The sequence below is a fragment of the Microcebus murinus genome, chromosome 14 (genome assembly GCF_040939455.1).
Source record: "Microcebus murinus isolate Inina chromosome 14, M.murinus_Inina_mat1.0, whole genome shotgun sequence".
In the NCBI taxonomy this organism is placed as follows: Eukaryota; Metazoa; Chordata; class Mammalia; order Primates; family Cheirogaleidae; genus Microcebus; species Microcebus murinus.
In genome coordinates, this window is record NC_134117.1 from 8486099 (window position 1) to 8505412 (window position 19314).

The 19314-nt window shown below is 52.6% G+C and overlaps 1 protein-coding gene across 3 annotated transcripts in view; it reads right to left on the reverse strand.

The window, feature by feature from the left end:
• The window catches only part of BTBD16 (BTB domain containing 16), a 45399-nt gene that overhangs the window by 25596 nt on the left and 489 nt on the right, over window positions 1-19314 (reverse strand). For 2 of the 3 annotated variants that reach the window (XM_012781284.3, XM_012781283.3), the window contains exons 2-8: window positions 16948-17006; window positions 14819-14970; window positions 11405-11478; window positions 9371-9514; window positions 6031-6120; window positions 4829-4943; window positions 882-951 (exon numbers count right to left, since the gene is read on the reverse strand). In XM_012781284.3, coding sequence (XP_012636738.1) covers window positions 882-951; window positions 4829-4943; window positions 6031-6120; window positions 9371-9514; window positions 11405-11478; window positions 14819-14970; window positions 16948-16959 — 657 coding nt within the window. In that variant the 5' untranslated portion in view covers window positions 16960-17006. Of the gene's footprint in view, window positions 1-881; window positions 952-4828; window positions 4944-6030; window positions 6121-9370; window positions 9515-11404; window positions 11479-12812; window positions 12981-14818; window positions 14971-16947; window positions 17007-19314 lie in introns of those variants that run through there. The other variant, XM_012781285.3, reaches the window with a different exon arrangement.

The following is a 19314-nucleotide window of genomic DNA, read 5'->3' on the forward strand; positions in this document are numbered from 1 at the left end:
GAGCTGGATGCAAACCCAGGTGGCCGGACTACAGGCCTTGTGTGCTGGCTACAGTCAGTGACGGGCACACAGGGCCAGAGGGGCGTACACCACTGGGAGTTCTGAGGCTTTGGGAGCACACACCCCAAAAGCAAGGATAAAAGGGCAAGGAAAAAAGTGGAAAAGGCTTCCCGGAGCCGGGGACCTTGAGAGGGTCTTAGTACACTTCTAATGTCCTCAAGGCCTGGGTCCAAAAGATGCTGAGAAATGCCGACAAGAATGCAGGTACTACAGAGAGTGGCTTTCAAATCACCACGGGCACAGGTTGGGCCGTGGTGGCAGGAGCGCTGCAACATGCTGGCTGTACTCGGACCAACCCTTAGGAGTCTGCTCACGGTGTGAGTGTCCCTCTAGGTCACTGTGGCCACGGAACCAGGAGGCCTGAGGTTTGGACCCAGCCCTGCCCCTCAAAAGCTGTCCTCCAGGCAAATTGCTGCCTTCCTTGGCTCTCAGTTTTCTTCTTTGATAATGACACCTGGATCATGCCATTCAATCCCAATGCTGGCACACTGCCTGGACCCCGGTGGGGCAAGATCTCACAACTCCAGCAAGAATGTGCTGGAAGGTTGTCTGCTATTTTGGTGAGAAAGGCTGTTCTGCTTTTTTCCTCTCCTAAAATTAAGGTCTTTCTACATTTTTCGATGTTAAAACATCCTTTTAAAAATAATGTTTTTTTAAAAAAAAATAAATGTGTTCACTTGACAAAATAAAATATTGCTACCCTTCAGTTAGTGGCTTCAAATAGATTTTTGGGGGGCTGGGCCTGGTGGATGAAATCCCAGCATTTATAGTGGTCTTGAAGGCCCCCCTGGGGCCACGTGCCCTGCCCAGGTTGTTCTCACCTTGCATCCTGCCAGGTAGAACTTCTTGATGGTGCTTGGTGACAGCCCGTTCATCATCACGGCCACGCACCTGCAGGAAGAGAACTGTAGTTCCTGGAGCGGTCCGGGCTGTGCCCAGAGATGCGGGAAGCCCCAGAGGTTGTCCTTCAACTCCAGAACGGAAGCAGAGACCTCTCAGGTGGCAAGGATCCCCGCTTTAGGGATGTGGACATATGGCCAGAGGACACGACCAACGTGGCCTGTTACAAAGAGCTCTGGGTTGAGAGAGATGATCATTATGTCACTTGGAGTCATCCAATGAAGACACCCATGGCGTTACCACCAATAGTAGCTGCGCTTCTCCTGAGTGATTTATTTTGTAGACTTTTATCTAATGTTACTAATCAAGTTCCTCTTTTATCACAGCTGCTAGGAGGTTCAGAGTTGAATGTGGCCCACCTTAGCAAGAGTATAGATTGTTATGTATACAGTTTTAGCCTCTCCATCCTTGTTTTTATTTCTCCTTAAAAAAAAAAAACAGTTTAGTGTCCTATTGTTTTATTTTATGTATTTGCTTACCCCACCTAAAACCTTTAATAGAACAAGGTAAGAAACAATAAATGAATAAATACTCTGGCCATGTCCAAGGCAGCTTTAGGTGTGTGTGACTCAGACCTCAATAGCCATCTAGGCAATTTCCCACTGATTGGGAGATCAGGTAGGATGAACTTTGGGGTCTCATCTAGGGCCTGGATGTTATGATGCTATCAGAGTGATCTCGGGCATTTCTGTTCCACTCCACACACACACACACACACACACACACACACACACACACACACACTGAGGCCCGTGCTGCCACACCCCTGCCAACTGCACCGTCTCATGGGCAGGCCAGGCCCAGCCCAACTGGTGCAGCCCGCCCTGGCCTCTGCCCTAGATTTCCAGTCCTTCCACAATTATCTGTCGGATCTCAGGCAGGTCCCGTCAGCTTCAGACAGGCCTAAATTTGCTCATCGGTAGAATGATGAGTTTGGCTCATTATCTGCAAAGCCCTTCCGTGCTGGCATTCAAAACAAGGCAGGGGAGGAGAAAGGAAACCTGCCCTGCTTGGTTCAGCCCTGGACAAGCCAGGACAAGCATTTGGAAAGTAAGGCGGGGCTTCCAACCTGGGCTGGAGGTAGGGCAGCTGAGGCTCGAGACAGAAGTGGCCGGAGGCCCTGCTTCAAGAAAGAAGCTGCTCTTCCGGCATACAGACTAGGGCCAGGGATGTCTTCCTGGTCAGCACCAGGAAATAGCTGCTCAGGAAGCTGTGGCTTAGCAGTTATCACAAAGCTATGCTGGGCCGCAGATGGGTGCTATATGCAATGGAAGGGGTGTGGGGAACCTCAGGAACACCCAGACTTTCCACCCATCATATTCAGGGTCAAGGCCAGATTCCTTAGATGGCTCCAAGACCCACCTGGCTCTGCCTATGGCTGCTCACCTCCCATCTACCACGGCCACCCAGCCCCGCGGAAGGGACCTGCTGCCTTAAGGCCACATGTGGCCATCTAGGTCCTTAAGTGGCCTTTTGACTAAATCCCAATGATGCAGAACAGATCCTTTTATTACAAAGGGTGCAGCAGAGTAAGATGAAGCTTTAACAATTTTGCAATCAGAAGGCTGCAGGTTCCCCACCCCTGCCAGGAATGAGGCTCCTGCTCAAAAAATGTTTGTGGGATTGAAGCTAGATGTGTGGACCCTACAAAAAGTGAGTTGAAACCTGTAAGGTCCCAGGAGAAGTCCTGTCTCTGACTTCTATAGAGCAGCTAATGTTCCCTCTTGGCTTGGACGGGATATTCATTCAGTTGCTCAGGTGAAGAAACTAAGGTAAGAGATGAAGCCAGCCAGAGAGCCGGCCCTAGGTCTCCCTCTGCATGTGGAATTACATCAGGGATCGGGACATCTAAAGCTACGGAACGCAACCTCTCTCTTTAGGACATGGGTACAGTAGGCACAGATCCCTGAGAAAGCCCAGGAGAAGGGGAAAAATCCTAGAAAAATGAATCCCATTAATCATTTTCCACTTAATTCATGTACACCTGCATAGGCACTAATGGAATGGAGGAATATTACACAAAAATGGGGGGAGGAGTTCCAAGAAATGTGCTTTCTTATCATAGATGCTAATTTGGCTTGAAATTAATCACACATAGCACCACACTGTCCATTTGGGAATCCCCACCCTTCATGCCACTCACCTTTACTCATTTCCAGTGCCTTGGAGACTGCTGGGCAGGGGGCCTGAGAGGGTAGGGACCCTGCCCACTTGGTCCCTCACTGTCTCCCTGACATCCTGGGAAAGCCCAAGAAATGGTCCTTAAAGGAGAAGATGAATGAAGGAAGGTGTGATTGAATAAACTGACAAGCGAGTGCTCACCTGACCAAACGCCACTGGAGGGAGGGTCAGGACCACAAATGAGCAGGTGACGACGTTACCACCTCACTTGAGCAAAGCAGAATAGTACTCTGTAGGGGTACAGGTTCTCAGGCCCCTCGACCTCCTTCAAGTCCTGGCTTCTCTGCTTGGAAGCTGTGCGGCCTTGGGAAAGCTACTTACCTCTCAAAGTCTCAGTTTTCTCATCTGTAAAATGGGCATAGTACCGGCACTACCTCCCAGGGCTGCAGGGAAGATGACTGAGGTCATCCCTGACCGAGGCAGGCACTCCGTCACGGAGCCCTTTGTGCTGACACCCCCGAGCCCCAGCGAAGTCCTGGGAGGTAGACGGGACAGAATTATGAGCCGCATTTTACCACGGAGACCACTGAGGTAGGTGGAGGCTAAGGGGCAGCTTATGGCAGGGCCGAGCTCAGACCCTGCATCTCACGTGAGAAGTTGCTTTTGTCTCTGCAGAAAAGTCCGAGCAAACTGGGAGCTCTGGCCCGCCGCCCTGCTAGGCTGCTTGGACACAGGCAGGAGCGCTCGGTTGTCTCTCCCTCCTCACACTTTCAGCACCCACGAGCGCACTAGGTGTCTCGGAGCACAGGTGGCCCTTGTCAGGATGAGGAAGCTTTCACGTTCAATGCCAACTCACCTTGAATGCCCCCTGGTCCCCCCGGACAAGCCCTCCTGATGGGCAGCCTGGGGAGAGGCTGTGTCCCCAGACATACAGTAGGATGGACGGGCAATTTTGACTTTGATCTTTGCATTTTCCTCTCTTCCAAAAGATCTACAATGACCGCACATAACATTTGTAACAATAAAAATATTATTTATAAGAAAAAACAAGGCTTATTTATCCTAGCTAGCACTCTGGGAGGCCAAGGCGGGTGGATTGCTCAAGGTCATGAGTTCGAAATCAGCCTGAGCAAGAGCAAGACCCCATCGCTACTAAAAATATATAGAAAAAATTAGCCGGGCATGGTGGCGCATGCCTGTAGTCCCAGCTATACTCGGGAGGCTGAGGCAGAAGGATCCCTTGAGCCCGGGAGTTTGAGGTTGCTATGAGCTAGGCTGACACCACGGCACTCTAGCCCGGGCAACGGAGTGAGATTCTGTCTCAAAAAAAAAAAGGGAAAAACCAAGGCTTTATCTGAACGAGCAGGCAAAGTGAGGCCTGCCAGGGCTGGGGAAAGTTAGCGTGTCCTCCAGTGGCCAGTTTCTGTGGCTACCACTCAAGGGAGAGAGACTTCTCAGCCAACAATGGAGAGAGGTGACACTGACAGACAAGCCTGGTTGGAGGGCTACGGGGCTGTCACTCTGCACACCCACAAAACCTCTCCCAGTGGCAGAAATTCCCCGTTGGCAGTTCATTCCTGGGAGTGGAGAGATGGCTCAGTCATGAGCCCGTAACGCGTTGGTGTGAATTAGCATCTCACCCCTTTCCCAGGTTCAAAGCCACGCTTGATGCAAAGAAACCCGGGGTGTGTCAGCCCAGGGAGGAGGAATGTCCCCGCAGATGGGCCGGGCCTCGCGCCGCCCTCACCTCTGAAACAGGCTGTTGAACTGCAGGATGTGCGCGGACGCCAGCACCCCCAGCACGTTGTCCGCGTGGATGTCCGCCTCGCTCAGGTAGAGGCTCTTCAGGGCCGTGGCGAAGGCTGGGGAGGCAGCAGGCGAGAGACCGTCAGCGCGGGCCCCGCACGCAGGACTCCCCCGGCCGCCCTCCCTCTGCACGGGGCGGACACAGGTGCCCTTAGGGAAAAGGCACCAGCCCTGGCCTGGCTGCAGACAGCGCCCAGGCAGCCGGTGACCTGGGCACCCGGCCTTCCCAAAGGCGCCGAGGACAAAGCTAAAGAGCGCTGAGCCCCTGCCGAAAGGACCTTGCTTTAAGCCCGTCCTCATCTGCAACTTGGGGTCACCTCAGGGATGACACCGCCTGGGGCTCTCTCCTAACCTGGGGCCCGCGGCCTGTGCAGGAAGGTGACTGCCCCAGTACGCCCAGGTGGGTGCACTTACTGTCTGGAGATGACAAAGAGTTTACAGCAGACTCTCCTTGCAGTTTGGGGTCTCCAAAAAAGGTTGAGGGCTCTTGGAAAGAGCCAGAATAATTTGACAGTTCAGGAAGTGAACTGCCTTGGCTAGGGCCCAAATGGACATGATCCCAAACAGCGTTGCTGTGTGGCCGCAGTGTGCTCTGAGGACAAACGGCCGAACCCGTGCCTACGTGCATTATTCCCTGACCTAGTGATTCTTAACCCGTGTCGTCACGTGACATCACGCATGTTGCACTGACACAGAAGTCTGTTTCCGGGTGGCTGGGAAGAGATGGGGACCCCCTGCGGCGGCTTCTGCTGCTGGAAGCCAGCAGGGGTGGGGGTGGCAGTCCTTGGCAGGAAGGGGGCAGTCAAGTGCTGTTTGGGAGCAAGGCTGGGCCTGGGGGCTGCCTGGACGGGCCGTGTGAGCCCGGAGGGGAGTTGCTCTGTCCCTCCTCCGTCTGCAAAGCCTGCTGCTCCTTCCCGTCTCTGCTGCCCTCATGCCCTTCCCAAGGACAAGCCCCTGTCTTTAGTAGCTTCCATTTATTTCTCCAGGTCTCCCTGGCTTTCTAGCCCCATTCAGGCATTTCTGACACTAACAAGGACTGAACTCTGTGTACCGCTTGTTTGCTGTTGTCTGTTTGCTTTTGAATCTGGGAGGACCATTTGCTCAAAGGCATTCTCAGAATTACGAACATGATGCATACATTACCAAATTTAGTGACCTGCGGGTCATTGATCTTCAAGGAAATGATTATCTTTTTGACAGGGTCTCTTTCTTTGGTCTTCCCAGGCGACTGAGCTAGTAAAGGAAGTTGGAGAAGGAGGTGTGTGCTTGGTAACCATCGTGACAAGACAGTGAGAGGCTCCCACTACTCTTCCCACAACCTCGAGCTTGGCATGCGTCGTACTATATTTCGTTTGTTTAGTGGATGCAATTTTAAAACAATTTATTTTGAAATAGTTTAAGACTCACAAGTTGTTGTAAAAATAGTATGGAGTTTCCCATGTACCCCTCACCCAGCTTCCCCCAGCGATCTTGCATAGCCACTGTGCATTGTCACGACTGGGAAACTGGTGCTCACACTGCGCTTCACACACTTACGGTACTTCTAGCTCTCTCTCTGCCCTCCCCACGCCCTCCCCTTCCCCTGGTTAGGCTGTGAGCAGGGTGAGGGCAGAGAGTGGGCTTCAGTTGTTTCCACACTGGGGCAGGGCAGGCATGAGGTGGGAGCACAGTGACCACCTGCTGAAGGTTTAACGTGGGACTGAGACATCCACCCAGGGGCTCTTGGGGCTCTGCTCCCCCCGATCTTCAAACTGGGGACCCTGGCACTGAGGGCTTCCAGGAGGAAGGGGAGGCAGCGCAATTCATGGCTAGCCAACCCCATCCACTCCATGCCGTTGAGAACGTGAGTTGAGCACAGTGTGGCTCTCAGGTCCCCACCCCCACCCCACGCCCTTGGCACATTAGCCAAGGCCCCACCAGCGGCCCCAAGACCCACCTGCCCATCACACTGTCCACTGTGCCCCAACACCGCCTCCTCTCGGCTTGCCCCCCAGGACAGGGCTGGCTTCCCCCCAGGACAGGGCTGGCTTCCACCCAGGACAGGGCAGGCTTCCACCCTCCCGCTGTACCTCATCAGGGGCCTGCTCATATGTCCCCACCTCCAGGAGGCCTTCCCTGACCCCACAGGCAAGGTGGCACTCCCACCCCCACCTCCCTTGATAAATGACTTTATTTGTCTGAGGTCACAGACTGACCTCAGCAAGAGCTGCTATCACACCACGTCTCTGTGCACTGTTGCCCGCTGGGCAGCTCAGCAGAGAGGCTTTACCTGCCACTGCACCCCCTGGACCCCCCCACCACCACCACAGCCCACACTGGGGCTCAGTCAATACCGGCTGCATACTGGAGTGCATGGATTCCACTGACAGAGAGCACAAGCTTCCAGGTAATAAAAGAAACGAAAGAGCCAAAAAGCGACTCACTCTTCACAACCACAACGACTGCAGGGAAAAAGAGAACAAAGACCCTTTTCCCCACGCTCCCCGGCTAGCCTCTGCCCCTGGCTCAGCAAACACCCACTGAGCACCTACTGAGCGCCAGGCTTGCTCTGGATCTGGGTCACTGTCCCTACTCCCTGGCATGACCACGTGGCCTCCCGTCCACTTGTCCACCCGACTGCGGGGAGTTAGCAGGGGAACACACATGAGTGCCTGGCACACAGTAGGCACGCAGGGGGTGGCAGTTAGTATTATCATGTGCCGTGCTGATTGTCGTGTTTTATCATCATTCCTAGCACAGAGCCTGCCACAAGCGAAGCGCTCAGCGTCTGTGGGAGGAAGGGAGGGAGGTTACCGGCTGGGCCGGGGCAAGTGGAAGACAGAAGTCCAACACAGCCTCCGGGTTAAGTGCGGCCCCAGAATTGGACGGAAAAGGAATAATGTGATTTTATGCTTCTGAGGCTCTCCAAAGCCAGGGTGTTGGTTTGTTTTCGGTAAAGGTGCCGTTTCCTTCTTGGATTCCTTCCTAGAGGGTAAACGTGTCCTGCCCAAGTACAGCTGCTCCTCGACTCCCGGGGGAAGGAAACCAGGCGGCTGGGAGAGCCCGCGCCTCCGTGCAGAGCCCGCTGCTCCAGGGCTCGAGCAGAAACCCGGGCCGGCGCCGCGGGTGTTCTCACGCACACGTGAGCAGTAACGACGAGGCATGTTCTGTTTTTAAAGGCACACGAAGGATTGTGCCTGTTCGCACTGACGGTCCCGGAGACACGAGTCCCAGGGCCCGATCAGTCCGTGGTGCCTGCGGGGAGACCTGGAGAGCCGTGACAGTCGAGGGCACTGGGCTTCCATCTCTGCACGTTCCCGATGTCGCCTGGCCAGGCCAGCGGGGGGGCTTGCATCAGCGCGGCTGTCGTAGCAGGGCCAAATATTTTCCTTTAGGGAAACCGTTCTAGACACGTTCAAGACCATAATGTTAACAATGACTCCATTTCCCCTTCCAGAGTCTTGCGTTTCCATGAACTCACCGTCTGGTCACCAGAGCCTTTCACCGTTGGCCTGGTGAGCGCTCTGACCTGGGCACGGGGGAGACGCGAGCCCGCTGTTGAAGGCGCCAGGACAAATGCTCGGGAAGAGCAAAGACGACCGGGGCCGCGAGCCAGCGCCGAGGTGGCTGTGGTCTGCGGGAAGCCGCACTGGCCCCCACGGCCCCCTCCGCGAGGAAGGGCTGAGTCAGAGGCTTTGGGGCCAGCAATTCCCGCAGGCGGCGGGGCTCTCAACCCCGGCAAGGGCTGAGACGGGGGCTCTGGTTCCTGATCTGACTCCAGAATAACAGGGCTTCGCCGCCACATCCTGGAAATGCGAGCCCATGCTGACCGGCAGGCTAGCTGGCTGGGGGGCCTTGAATTTTCCATGACAACCTGCTGTGAGTCAGCCTGAGGTGAGGCCAACCTGTTGCCCAAAGAAGAAGTTGGCAATATGGCCAGAGAAGACCTATAGAGCAGCCGGGGATGGTATGGATTTAAAAAGGAGACAAAGAAAGACAGAAGTGACCTAAATTCATGTCAGAATGAGGCGAAGGTGGCAAGGCAAGACAGTGAAATCGCTGTGTGCACGCACAGACCTGTAACCAGCACGCTCAGGGCCAACGAAGCCACAGATGTACCTTCCTTCCAGAAAGCCCTCAGAGCGCTCCACACAGCCCGTTTTCTCTCCTCAAAGAAGCAGGTAGAGTCTATATGTCGTAGCTGGCCAGACAAGACCCGGGTCATCATCAGGACAGCTGACACCTACTGAGTGCCCGCCGTGCCAGGCATTGTTCTAGAAGTCCACACTCTCACCTCCTCTAGTCTTCAAAGCCACACCAGAAGAACTACTATCCCCATTTCACAGCTGAGGAAACTGAGGCTAGGTCATGTGATCAGGTCACCCCAAGGAGCCTCGCTTCTAACCGCCAGAGCGACCGTGGTCCCCAGACAGATAACCAAGTGCCAAGCTGGGGCTTCACGAACTAGAGGGCACTGGGGCTCTCGGTGCCAGTGACAAAGTACCTCGCAGAAGCTTCTCCAGTTCCTTCAGGGGACTTACGGTGTCCCTCGCCAGGGCCGCCAGGTAAAGCTTGGTCAAGGTCTCGGACTGGAAAAACTGGGGCTGGTGGAGTTCCCACTTGAAGCCCAGGCATTCAAGAATCACATCTGCGGAGAGAAGAGGACGCTGAGCAGACACGTCAGTAGCCTCCCCACCCGAAGATGCACTGGCGACTTCTCCCCACGTGCCTTTGCTCCGCCGCAGTTACTAGGTAGACACGAGCGGCCAGGCAGCTTCCCAGGCTGTATAGGAACGAGCAATGAAACCTGGGCCTCAGGGGCTTGCAGACTGGAGGGGGACACTGCAACACGCAGGAAGTGCTGAGCACCCCAGCGAGCTGCCGACTAACAGCCGTGGGACCTGCAGGCCCGTGAGCCGCCCTCCTGCTCGGGCAATCGGAAAAGGCTCATGGGGCAGGGAGGCTGGCTGGGACCCGCTGGGGCCTCACCCTGCTTTCCCCCATTCCCGCGTGTCTCAGCCTTGGCGCTGTTGCGATTTGGGGCGGTGACTCCCTGTGGTGGGGGGTGTCCTGTGCGCCCACGAGACCCGGCCACCTTCCCGGTCGCTACCCCGCCGGGTGCCAGCAGCACGCCCTCCCCAGCTGCGGCAACCAACGATGTCTCCAGACATTGCCACATGTCCCCAGTGGGGCAAAATCACTCCCCAGTGCCCTGTTGAGGACTACGAGGCTATCAGCACCTAAACGTCACCCATCCGAAAGGCAACAGCGAAGTGCTACACGGGAAAGTGCTCATCAGGGAGCGCACAGTTCCTGAGAGCCTCACTGTCCTCAAGGGAATGGGGACTGCTAGAAAGCACATGTTTCATCAGAAAGTCTGAAGGAAGATGACAGCGTGAAGAAGGCTCTTTGCAAACTGTAGAAGACTTTGTATGGGAGCATCTAGCCTGTGGGTGGCATAGGCAGGCGGAGCCAAGGGTGCCAGGGCAGGTGAGGCACAGGAGACCGGGGGAAAGAGGGCTCAGCTTCTGTGACAGTGCTGAGTGGAGGGGAGGGTGGTGCAGGGGGCAGTCTCCCCAACCCTAAATCTCAGGGCCAGACAGAACCTGGAGAACTGCTAGCCCTATCTACTTATTTCTTGGCTTTACCATTAGTTTGTCTATGGGACTTTGGGTACCATTTCTTCTTCCCATTACTATTATTATTATTATTCGTCACCAACTTTGCAACGTTGTTTGGTGCTAGGTGGTTCAGAACCTGGGTTTGCTTCTCAAGTCTTAGACAGCCTCAGGTGGTCTGGTTATGCCGGGCTAGAAAAAAATCTCACACATAAGGGAAATTATAGCCGGAACAGAATTGAGGATAAAGCATGGATGTCTGTTTCCAATTCCAGGACGGGCAGCGCATGGCAGACATCACCAATCAATCCCAGAGTTCGCACCAGGAGATGGCTCCAACCACTTCTCCTCTTCAATCTGAATTCAATCTACTAGCCTCTCCTTGGAAAGGAGGCTGGCTCTGATCCAGCCATACCATGTGGTGAGGTTTGTAAAAAAAAAAAGCTGCTTTAAGGAGCTGACCTGTCCAGCCTCTTCATGAGGCTCAATGCATCTTTTTCTAGCTGAAAGGACCAATTCTGATTCTTGACCCTACCTCAGAAAAGTCCTCCTGGGCAAGTGAAGATGCGGACTCCAAGTCATGACAGGTTAGAGCCCAAGGGGACAAAGAATAGCCGCCCTGTGCTTGGTGGTGCCTGGTTAGCCTTCCGACCCAAAAGCTGTTCATTGACATCAACACGTTTGTCTTTATTGTGCCCATTAACATATGAAAATATGTTTGACAAGCTTGGCTTCATTCATTGCACATTTCACAAATAGTTACAGGGCACCTGTTATATGTTAGACTCTGTGCAGCGGGTAAGATGTGCAACTTATAGACTAGTGACCTGGCCTTCAAGCTGGTTTCTGTCCATAAGGGTCACAAGACAACCCTGAGGTCAGCAACATTATGACTTAATCCTTGGGTGCCAAACACTCACCTGCCTCCCCGGTTTGGATGTCCTTGTGCTTGGAATTCTCAGAGAAAAGTTTCTGAAGTTGTGCAATGCATAACCTCAAAATAAAATACAAACAAAAAATCCAGGAATGAATACTGACATTTTTCTCCAACTGCAACACACATTATTCTAGTGCAAGCCTCCCTACAGTCTCGACTGATCAATCTAATCATGTTTCGCCTCTGGAAGGGTTTCCTGGGGTCACCACTTGTCTGCTGATCTGAAAAACTACAAGCTGTCTGCTGGCTGGCTCAGAATGTCGATTCCTGTCTTTGGCTTGTGGGTAGGCCTCACTGAGGAGGTATTTGAGGCCTCACCTTCTTTGGTAAGTGTCTAAAACAATATCTGGCATATAGTAGGTGCTCAATAAATATCTACGGGAGAAAAGACTAGAGGGTTCTGCTCATTTCTGACACATTAACTCACCAAACAATTTTATGGAGAGGTCATATGGGCCCCAGTTTCAGAATGTCCGAGAGCTAAACTCAGAATCTGCTGAAATCCCATCCTGCTCCTTACACAAGGTCCTATTTCTGGAAAAGGCACCACCAGCCTGCAGTTGCCCAAGCCAGCATACTGAGTGTTGGCACACCTCATCATTTGCCCAGATGTGACGAAATGTCTTTTGGATGCATCCATCTCTCTTTGCCCTTATTGCTATGACCTCCGTCCAAGCTGCCATCATCTCCTCCCAGGTGCTGCCAACACCTCCCTCCCTCCCTCAAACCCTGAATGTGCACCCCGCAAACCTGGCCTTGCCTTTCTCCTGCTGAGAATCCCCTAGCGAGCTCCTGGGGGACAGCCCACACTCCTCAGCACGGCCAACGAGCCCCTGCTTCTCTCTGTGGCCTCGTCTCCCAACTCTCTGGCTCCAGCCCTTTCCAACAGCCCGGAGCCCAGCTCCTGCTTCCTTCTCTTGCATACGCTGTTCCTGCTCCCAGATGCTCCCCTGCCCTCGCCCTTGCCGAGCTCCTGCTCATGCTTCAGGGTAAGCTTAGTTGTTGCTGGGGGAGGGAGGTCGTGGGGGGAGGACTAGGCCAGCACCCTCCCCCACCCAGCCTGCCTTCACCCCATGAACACCCCTGTGCAGTGCCCTTCGGCTGGCTGCTGACTGGCACATCCTCCGGGGGACAGAGCGGAGGTGTCTTTGCTGCTGTGACCCCCCACATGCCACCACGCAGGTGCTCAGTAAACGCTAGTTGAACGAACGAGCAACAACAGAGATAAGAGGTTTTCCTATAAACACGATGTCCTCACCACGCCCAGCAAGGAAATGAAACAAAACTTGAGTCACATATTCACGGCTTGAAGACGGTCATCCCAAGAAAGCCAAGCGAACCAGCCGAGGGACACTCGGCAACCACAGCTGGTCTATGTCATGTGGCGTCACCTTTGCCAGGCTGTTTTCCAACGATCCCAGGAGGCCTTCCCAGCCGGGGCACGCGGAGGAAGCGTCGGGTGGGAGCCTGTGCCCAGAATTAATACTGACGACGTGCTGCCCTTTCCGAGGGCAGGGGGTGGCTCCGGTGACTCAGCCCGGAAGGCCATGTGAGCGTGACTGTTTATGCAGCGGGAGGGGCGGACCTGAGCCAAGCCACCCTCGCTCCCTCCCTTAGTCCCCCTCGTGGCTTGGGTGACACGTCTGGGACGAGCTGGCCTGGGTCAAGGGTTCAGAATGCGACCTCAAAATGCAGCAACAGACTTTGGAAAACACGGTGCAAGGCCCATGAGCCCCAGCACCCTCACAAACATCACTGTCATCGCTGAGCCGGGAGGTGCCAGGCAACAGAACCAGCCACACCGCCTGCCTGTGTGTCAAGGTCATGGCTTCTCACTCGGGCTCTGCAGGCCCAACAGCGGGGGTCATTTGAGGACCACTGGAAAAGCAACCCGAATAAGTGGCACCCACGAGCCGTCCTCTTCACTGTTTGGGACTTAATGGCCCGAGAGGAAGGGGCAGGTGGGGAGGCTGGGGCTGTGCTGCTGTGCTGGAGTCCACTCCCCCAGGTCACGAGCCGTGACAGAGAGAGGGACAGGGAAATTCTATACGTTTCTCGAGGATGGGAGGACTTCCTGCAGCAAACCCTCCAAGGACTTTGGGGTTGACAACTAGAACACGCAAAATTCCAACTCGATTAACTGGGAAGAGTCCCACGGACCCCAGTCCTGCCACGTCCTGCCACGTGACCGTGGGCCGGCCTCCTGGTCTCTGCACAGGTAAAATGGAGATAAGGGTGCCGACTGCAGCGAACTATTTAAAAAGGGAATAGCTGTTTGTTAAGCACCTGCTATTTGCCAGAAACAACGCTGGGTGTTTTCAATATATTGTCTGATTTAATCCTCAAGGTAACTCTTCAAGGGAAGTGCTATTACCACCATTTCACAAATGGGGAAACTGTGGCTCCAAGAGATTTTTAACGACTGGCTAGAGGTCACGGAACGAGTGAGTGACGAGTGGAGATGCCAACCCTGCCTGACAGACTGCGTGCACAGTGCTAAGGCCCGCCACCAACTGCACTGTCCTCAGGTTTCTGCCCCGGGCCACCACCTTCTGCTTAGCTTGGTGACCCCCGGAGAGCTTCACCCCTGCTGCCCAGCCCCCGCATCAGTGTTGGGGATCACTCTGCCTCCGTGCCCAGGCCCGGCTCCCGCACCTGCTTCCCAGCCTGGCGTGGCACCGAGGACCTGGGCAGCGGAGCGGCTGGCCGGTGGGTCTCAGGAGGGAAGGTTGGGCTTCTGGCTCAGCAAGCCGCTCCGTGCCAGAGGCTGCCGGCGGGGCACAGCCATGCTAAGGTAGATTCCACTACGGGCTCACAAGGCAGACGCTGCCAGCCCAGGGAGGGTGGTGACATCAGGCCAGGTCCCACGCACCAGGGAAAGGAGATGTCCCTTCTGCAGTAGGGTCCTGCTCCGTGTCCCCAGGAGGGGCGAGGCAGAACTCAGAACACGGGGAAGTGACGATCTAGCCTAGAGCTCAGAATACCACGTGATCCACGGAAATCTCGATCAGCGATTGGGTGGAACGGACATCCCTGGGGTGTCCAGACACTGAGCCGGGACTACATTCTGTTTGTCAAGAAGTCAGTGGTCCCTGGATGATAAACTTAGAATCCTTTTAGCATGCAAAGTTCCCAATGCAAGGGAAAATCTAGGAAAAAACTTGTCAGTCTCCCTCTCCCTGCCCTGCACTCTTGTCACCCCCCACAGACATTCTGAGAGGACGTGGACACTTCTGCCCGTCCGTGCCTGTGGGATGGTCCCAGAGGGAGCCTTCTTGGCAGCCGTGTCCGTGACAGCCCCTCTAGCCCATCACGGCGGCCCGGCGTCAGGCCCCTTCCCTCCCAGGAAGGAGCTTCGCCCACGGCCAGTCCCCACCGCGGCCCTCGGTTCTCCCACCTGTCTGGGTTCTTCAGAGCTTCATCAAAGTCCACGCCCAAAGCCTTGAACCTCTGGGAAAGTCCCAGCAGATCCCCGGAGAAAGAATCTTTGGGGAAACGCCACCGGTTGGTTGAGCCAACTATCCGGCGCTCCAGCCGGGATTTGTGCGTCTTGGGAATCAAAGAAAAGAGAGAAAAAAAAAATCTTTTTTTAAACTCACATAAATGTCAGATTTTCCAGATCATATAGCAGGAAGGAAATCAGGATAAATTTTTAAATGCCGGTTAATTTTCAAACGTGGCCAATATTTCTCACGGGACACCTCAAGGCAAAGATGCTGTGTTCCTAGACCAAGGATCTTGAGCTACAAAGTAATTTGGAATTTAGAATCTGGGACAAGCAGTGCCAAAGCCAGAAGTTCAGGGAGAAAGATTGTTTCTCTGAAGGTAGCTCTGAAGAATCTGCGAACAGGGTAGTATTAATATTATGCTTCAAGTACCGTTCTTTAAGTACTTACCCTAACTTTTCATTCAGAGAGAGATTAAACTGTGGTGATCTTGGGCAGGGACTTTTTTTTTATTGTGGTAAAATACACAACATGAAATTTTATCCATTTTATAGCACACAATTTAGTGGCATTTAGTACATTTACAATGTTATGCAACCATCACCACTATCTGGTTCCAGAACATTTTTATTGCCCCCAAAAGGAATCTTGTACCCATTAAGCTGTCACTCCTGTTCCCTTCTCCTCCCTAGCCCCTGGCAACCACCAAGCTGTTTTCTGTTTTTTTTTTTTTTTTTTTTGAGACAGAGTTTCACTCTGTTGCCCGGGCTAGAGTGCCATGGCGTCAGCCTAGCTCACAGCAACCTCAAACTTCAGGGCTCAAGCTATCCTCCTGCCTCAGCCTCCCAAGTAGCTGGGACTACAGGCATGTGCTACCATGCCAGGTTAATTTTATATATATATATTTTTAGTTGACCAATTAATTTATTTCTATGTTTAGTAGAGATGGGGGTCTCGCTCTTGCTCAGGCTGGTTTCGAACTCCTGACCTTGAGTGATCCGCCTGCCTCAGCCTCCCAGAGTACTAGGATTATAGGCGTGAGCCACCTCGCCCGGCCCTGACTATGATTTTGCTTATTCTTGATATTAGATGTATGTGGAATTGCACGATACGTGGCCTTTTGTGTATGGCTTTGTCACTTGGCATAGTGTTTGCAAGGTTCATCTGCGTATCAGTACTTCTTTCGTTTTTAAGGCTGCATAATATTCCATTGTGTGAACATACCACATCTTGTTTACTCATTTCTCAGTCGTTGGACCTGGGGTTGTTTCCAACTTTTCACTATTGTGAGGGGATGCTGCCAATATTTGCATATGAGTTTTTGTTTGAATACCTGTCTTCCAATTCTCTTGGTTGTACACCCAGGAGTGGACCTGCTGGGTGGCTGGGCAGAGATTTTTACTTAGAAATGTTCTTGAAGGCCCCAGCAAAATTTTAGCAATTTCCTTAAGGGAGGAGGACAATACCCAACATGAATGTAAACCTCAGACTGATGGCTCAAAGAAACCTGGCAAGGATAAAGGCACCATGAGGGAACCACAGGAATGGGTGTGATTGAGCCTAAGCCTCCCAGACACCCACAGAGTGGTGGAAAGACCACAGGGTGGAAGATCTGAGTTCAAATCTTGTTACTGCCACTTATTACTTGCCCGACTGACTTGGGCAAGTCAGTTAACCTGTTGAGGCTGTCAGTCCTCGTTCGTGAAATGGGAATGATGACAATGATGATGATGATGGTGGTGGTGGTGGTGGTGGTGGTGACATCATCCTGCTTCTAAAGTTGTCAAAAGTGTCAGATAAAATAAAGTTTGGGGAACACGCCCTAGTATAGTGCTAGAATATGGGGGGGCTTGGAAAACTGTGGAGTCTGGGTGCAGCTGTCACCCTGCCGTGTGCACGGGGTAAGCAGCGGGCAGTGCACACGCGGGGGCTGCCCGGGCGAGCTGCCCTGGCAGAGTCAGCCAGACACGCTGGGTTCTCAGCGGCGCTGGCCCAACCCCTCGGGGAAACTCGGCAAAATGACCACGACCAAGTGCTTCTCCCTCCACGACCTGCCTTCTCGTGCAGCTGACCTACTTACTGGATGCAGCATCTTCACGGATGGTAGTGGGGATCACACAGACGGAAAAAGATAAGCACCTGGAAGACAGAAGAGTTAAAGCTGAAATTTTCAGTAAGTTTCCAAGGGTCCCTTCAGGGTGTTACGCAGGACATTGGCCGAAAGAATCTATGATTTGCTAGAAAAGTAATAATGAGTAAGCCTCGAAGAGGGGTTATGTATCAAATCAAGAGAATATTTAGTTTTTAAAATACACACTAGGAGACCGACAATTCTCTGCTGTTGTTCTAGAAAAGTGGCTCGGAAAAAGCAAAACAGGAGATAACCCATGATATTAATAAATTAGGCCCGCACCACGGTGACAGACCAGGGCCGTCCTGGAGCTCGGTGGGCTGATGGTCACCTCGCTGGAAAGGGCTTGAGAGAGGATGAGTGCAAGGATGTTCAGCTGTCTCCAGATGTCATCGGGACAGTTTGGTTGCAAGCAACAGAAGCCCATTTGATTAATGGTATGCCAAACACATTAATGGAGTTGGGGGAGGTTGGGATAGATTATTGGAAGGAAGGTGATGGGAGGGCGGTGCTCACAGAATCGAAGGGAAAACTGAAGACCTGTTTGGGGGAGGACAGGAGGCACTGCGGGGACCTGGGTGGCAGGCACCAGCCGTTAGCGGTTATCAACGCTGCTCTAGGATGAACTGGCTCCCCCCAGGCTGGCTACGTGAGGTTCTGTTCAACACGGGTTCTCGGCAAAAGGGCTCGACTGGCCTGGCTTAGCTCCGGGGCCCACCCTTGGGAGCCGGGTGGTTCCCCAGAGCAATATCAGAAAGGCAGAGGGGAAGCAGGTGAGCAGGTCAAACCAGCAAAAGTCAAGGCACCTGTTTGACCAGAAACCTCAGCGACTCCGTGCTTTGCTCCCCAAATAGCGCTTCACCTGCGTCGCAGCCGTGGCAGTGGGGAGCGGCTCGTTCATTCGCCAATAAGCATTTACTGTGCAGCTGCTGTATGCAAAGAAGCACTAGTTGTCTCTGGGAGACAGCAGTGAGCAAAATGGACATGACCCCTCCTCATGGGATTTCCATTTGCCTTAATTGGATTATTTTAATTGCAAAAGTAATATTTGCTCATTGAAGCAAGTGAGCCATTGCAAAGACAGGTAAAGAAAAATATAACAATAGCTACATGATAGTTCCTACTGTGGATACATTATTAATTAGAATATTCCACTGCTGAAAGTCATTCAGGTTATTTCCCATGTTTTATCTTTATAAGCAAAGAGAACAATAAACATGTACTCACACACATATTAGGACACTTTGTATACATGTGTATATGTATGTTAGCTATACTTATATCTAAAATGTATATATACACACATACATACACACACACGTCTTTGTGTGTTACTGCTTTAGCTTTTTCAAGGTGGGATTGTTATGTCAGAGATTTGTATTTTGTAATTGAGATGGATAATAGCAACCCACTTTCCCAAAGGTTGCCGCAATTTGCATTCCCATCACCAACTTACAAACGCTTTTTTCTTTTCCCACACCACCTCCAGTACTAGGTATTAGCCTTATATTTATTTCTGCCAATTTGGTGAGTGACAGATGGTTTCAGATTGTTATTTTAATTTGAACTTCCCCTGCAACCAGTAAGGTTGAATATTCTTTTACATATTTATTGGCCTTTTAATTTTCCTTTTCTGCAAATTGCCTAATCATAGGCTTTTCCCATCTTCCCACTGGGTTGCTGCAGTTGCCTTAGCAGTTTTAGGAGCGGTCAGTATAACAGGGACACCAACCTCTGCCACACGTGTTGCAGAAGTTTTCCCCAGTGTATCATCTGTCATTTGACTTTATTTTTATTAAATAAATTGTTTGATTAGGGATGAAAAATGTCAAATATATATGTATGTATGTATGTGTGTGTTTCCTTTGATAATTTCTAATTTAAAAACTTTGATATGGAATCAGTCCTCCATCTGCCTTTGTGGCTGAGTTTCCACCTTGCATAAAGAGGTTCCCCCCACTCCCAGGTGATTCCCATATGCTTCTCTGATCCCTTTCCACATGGGAGTCAAAATGGCCAGCTCAGCTTACAGCCCTTCACCGGCTTCCCTCTGCCCTCGATATAAACCACTGAATCCTCAACGTAGCCCAAGGGAATCTGGGAAGAGAGCAGAGGGGACATTCTGAAGCAGCCCTGGTCAGCACAGCATGGACCACACGCAGACAGGGCTCCCTCCACGCCTGCAGGACATCTCTCCAGTTAGAGAGGGGGAGGCTGGGGTTTGCACTGAGCTTCCGAAACTCCCATTTCTTTGACTCAAATTATCCAAGAGTTTTTTTTTTTTCTTTTGTTTTAGCTGATCTTGAAATCCAGGGA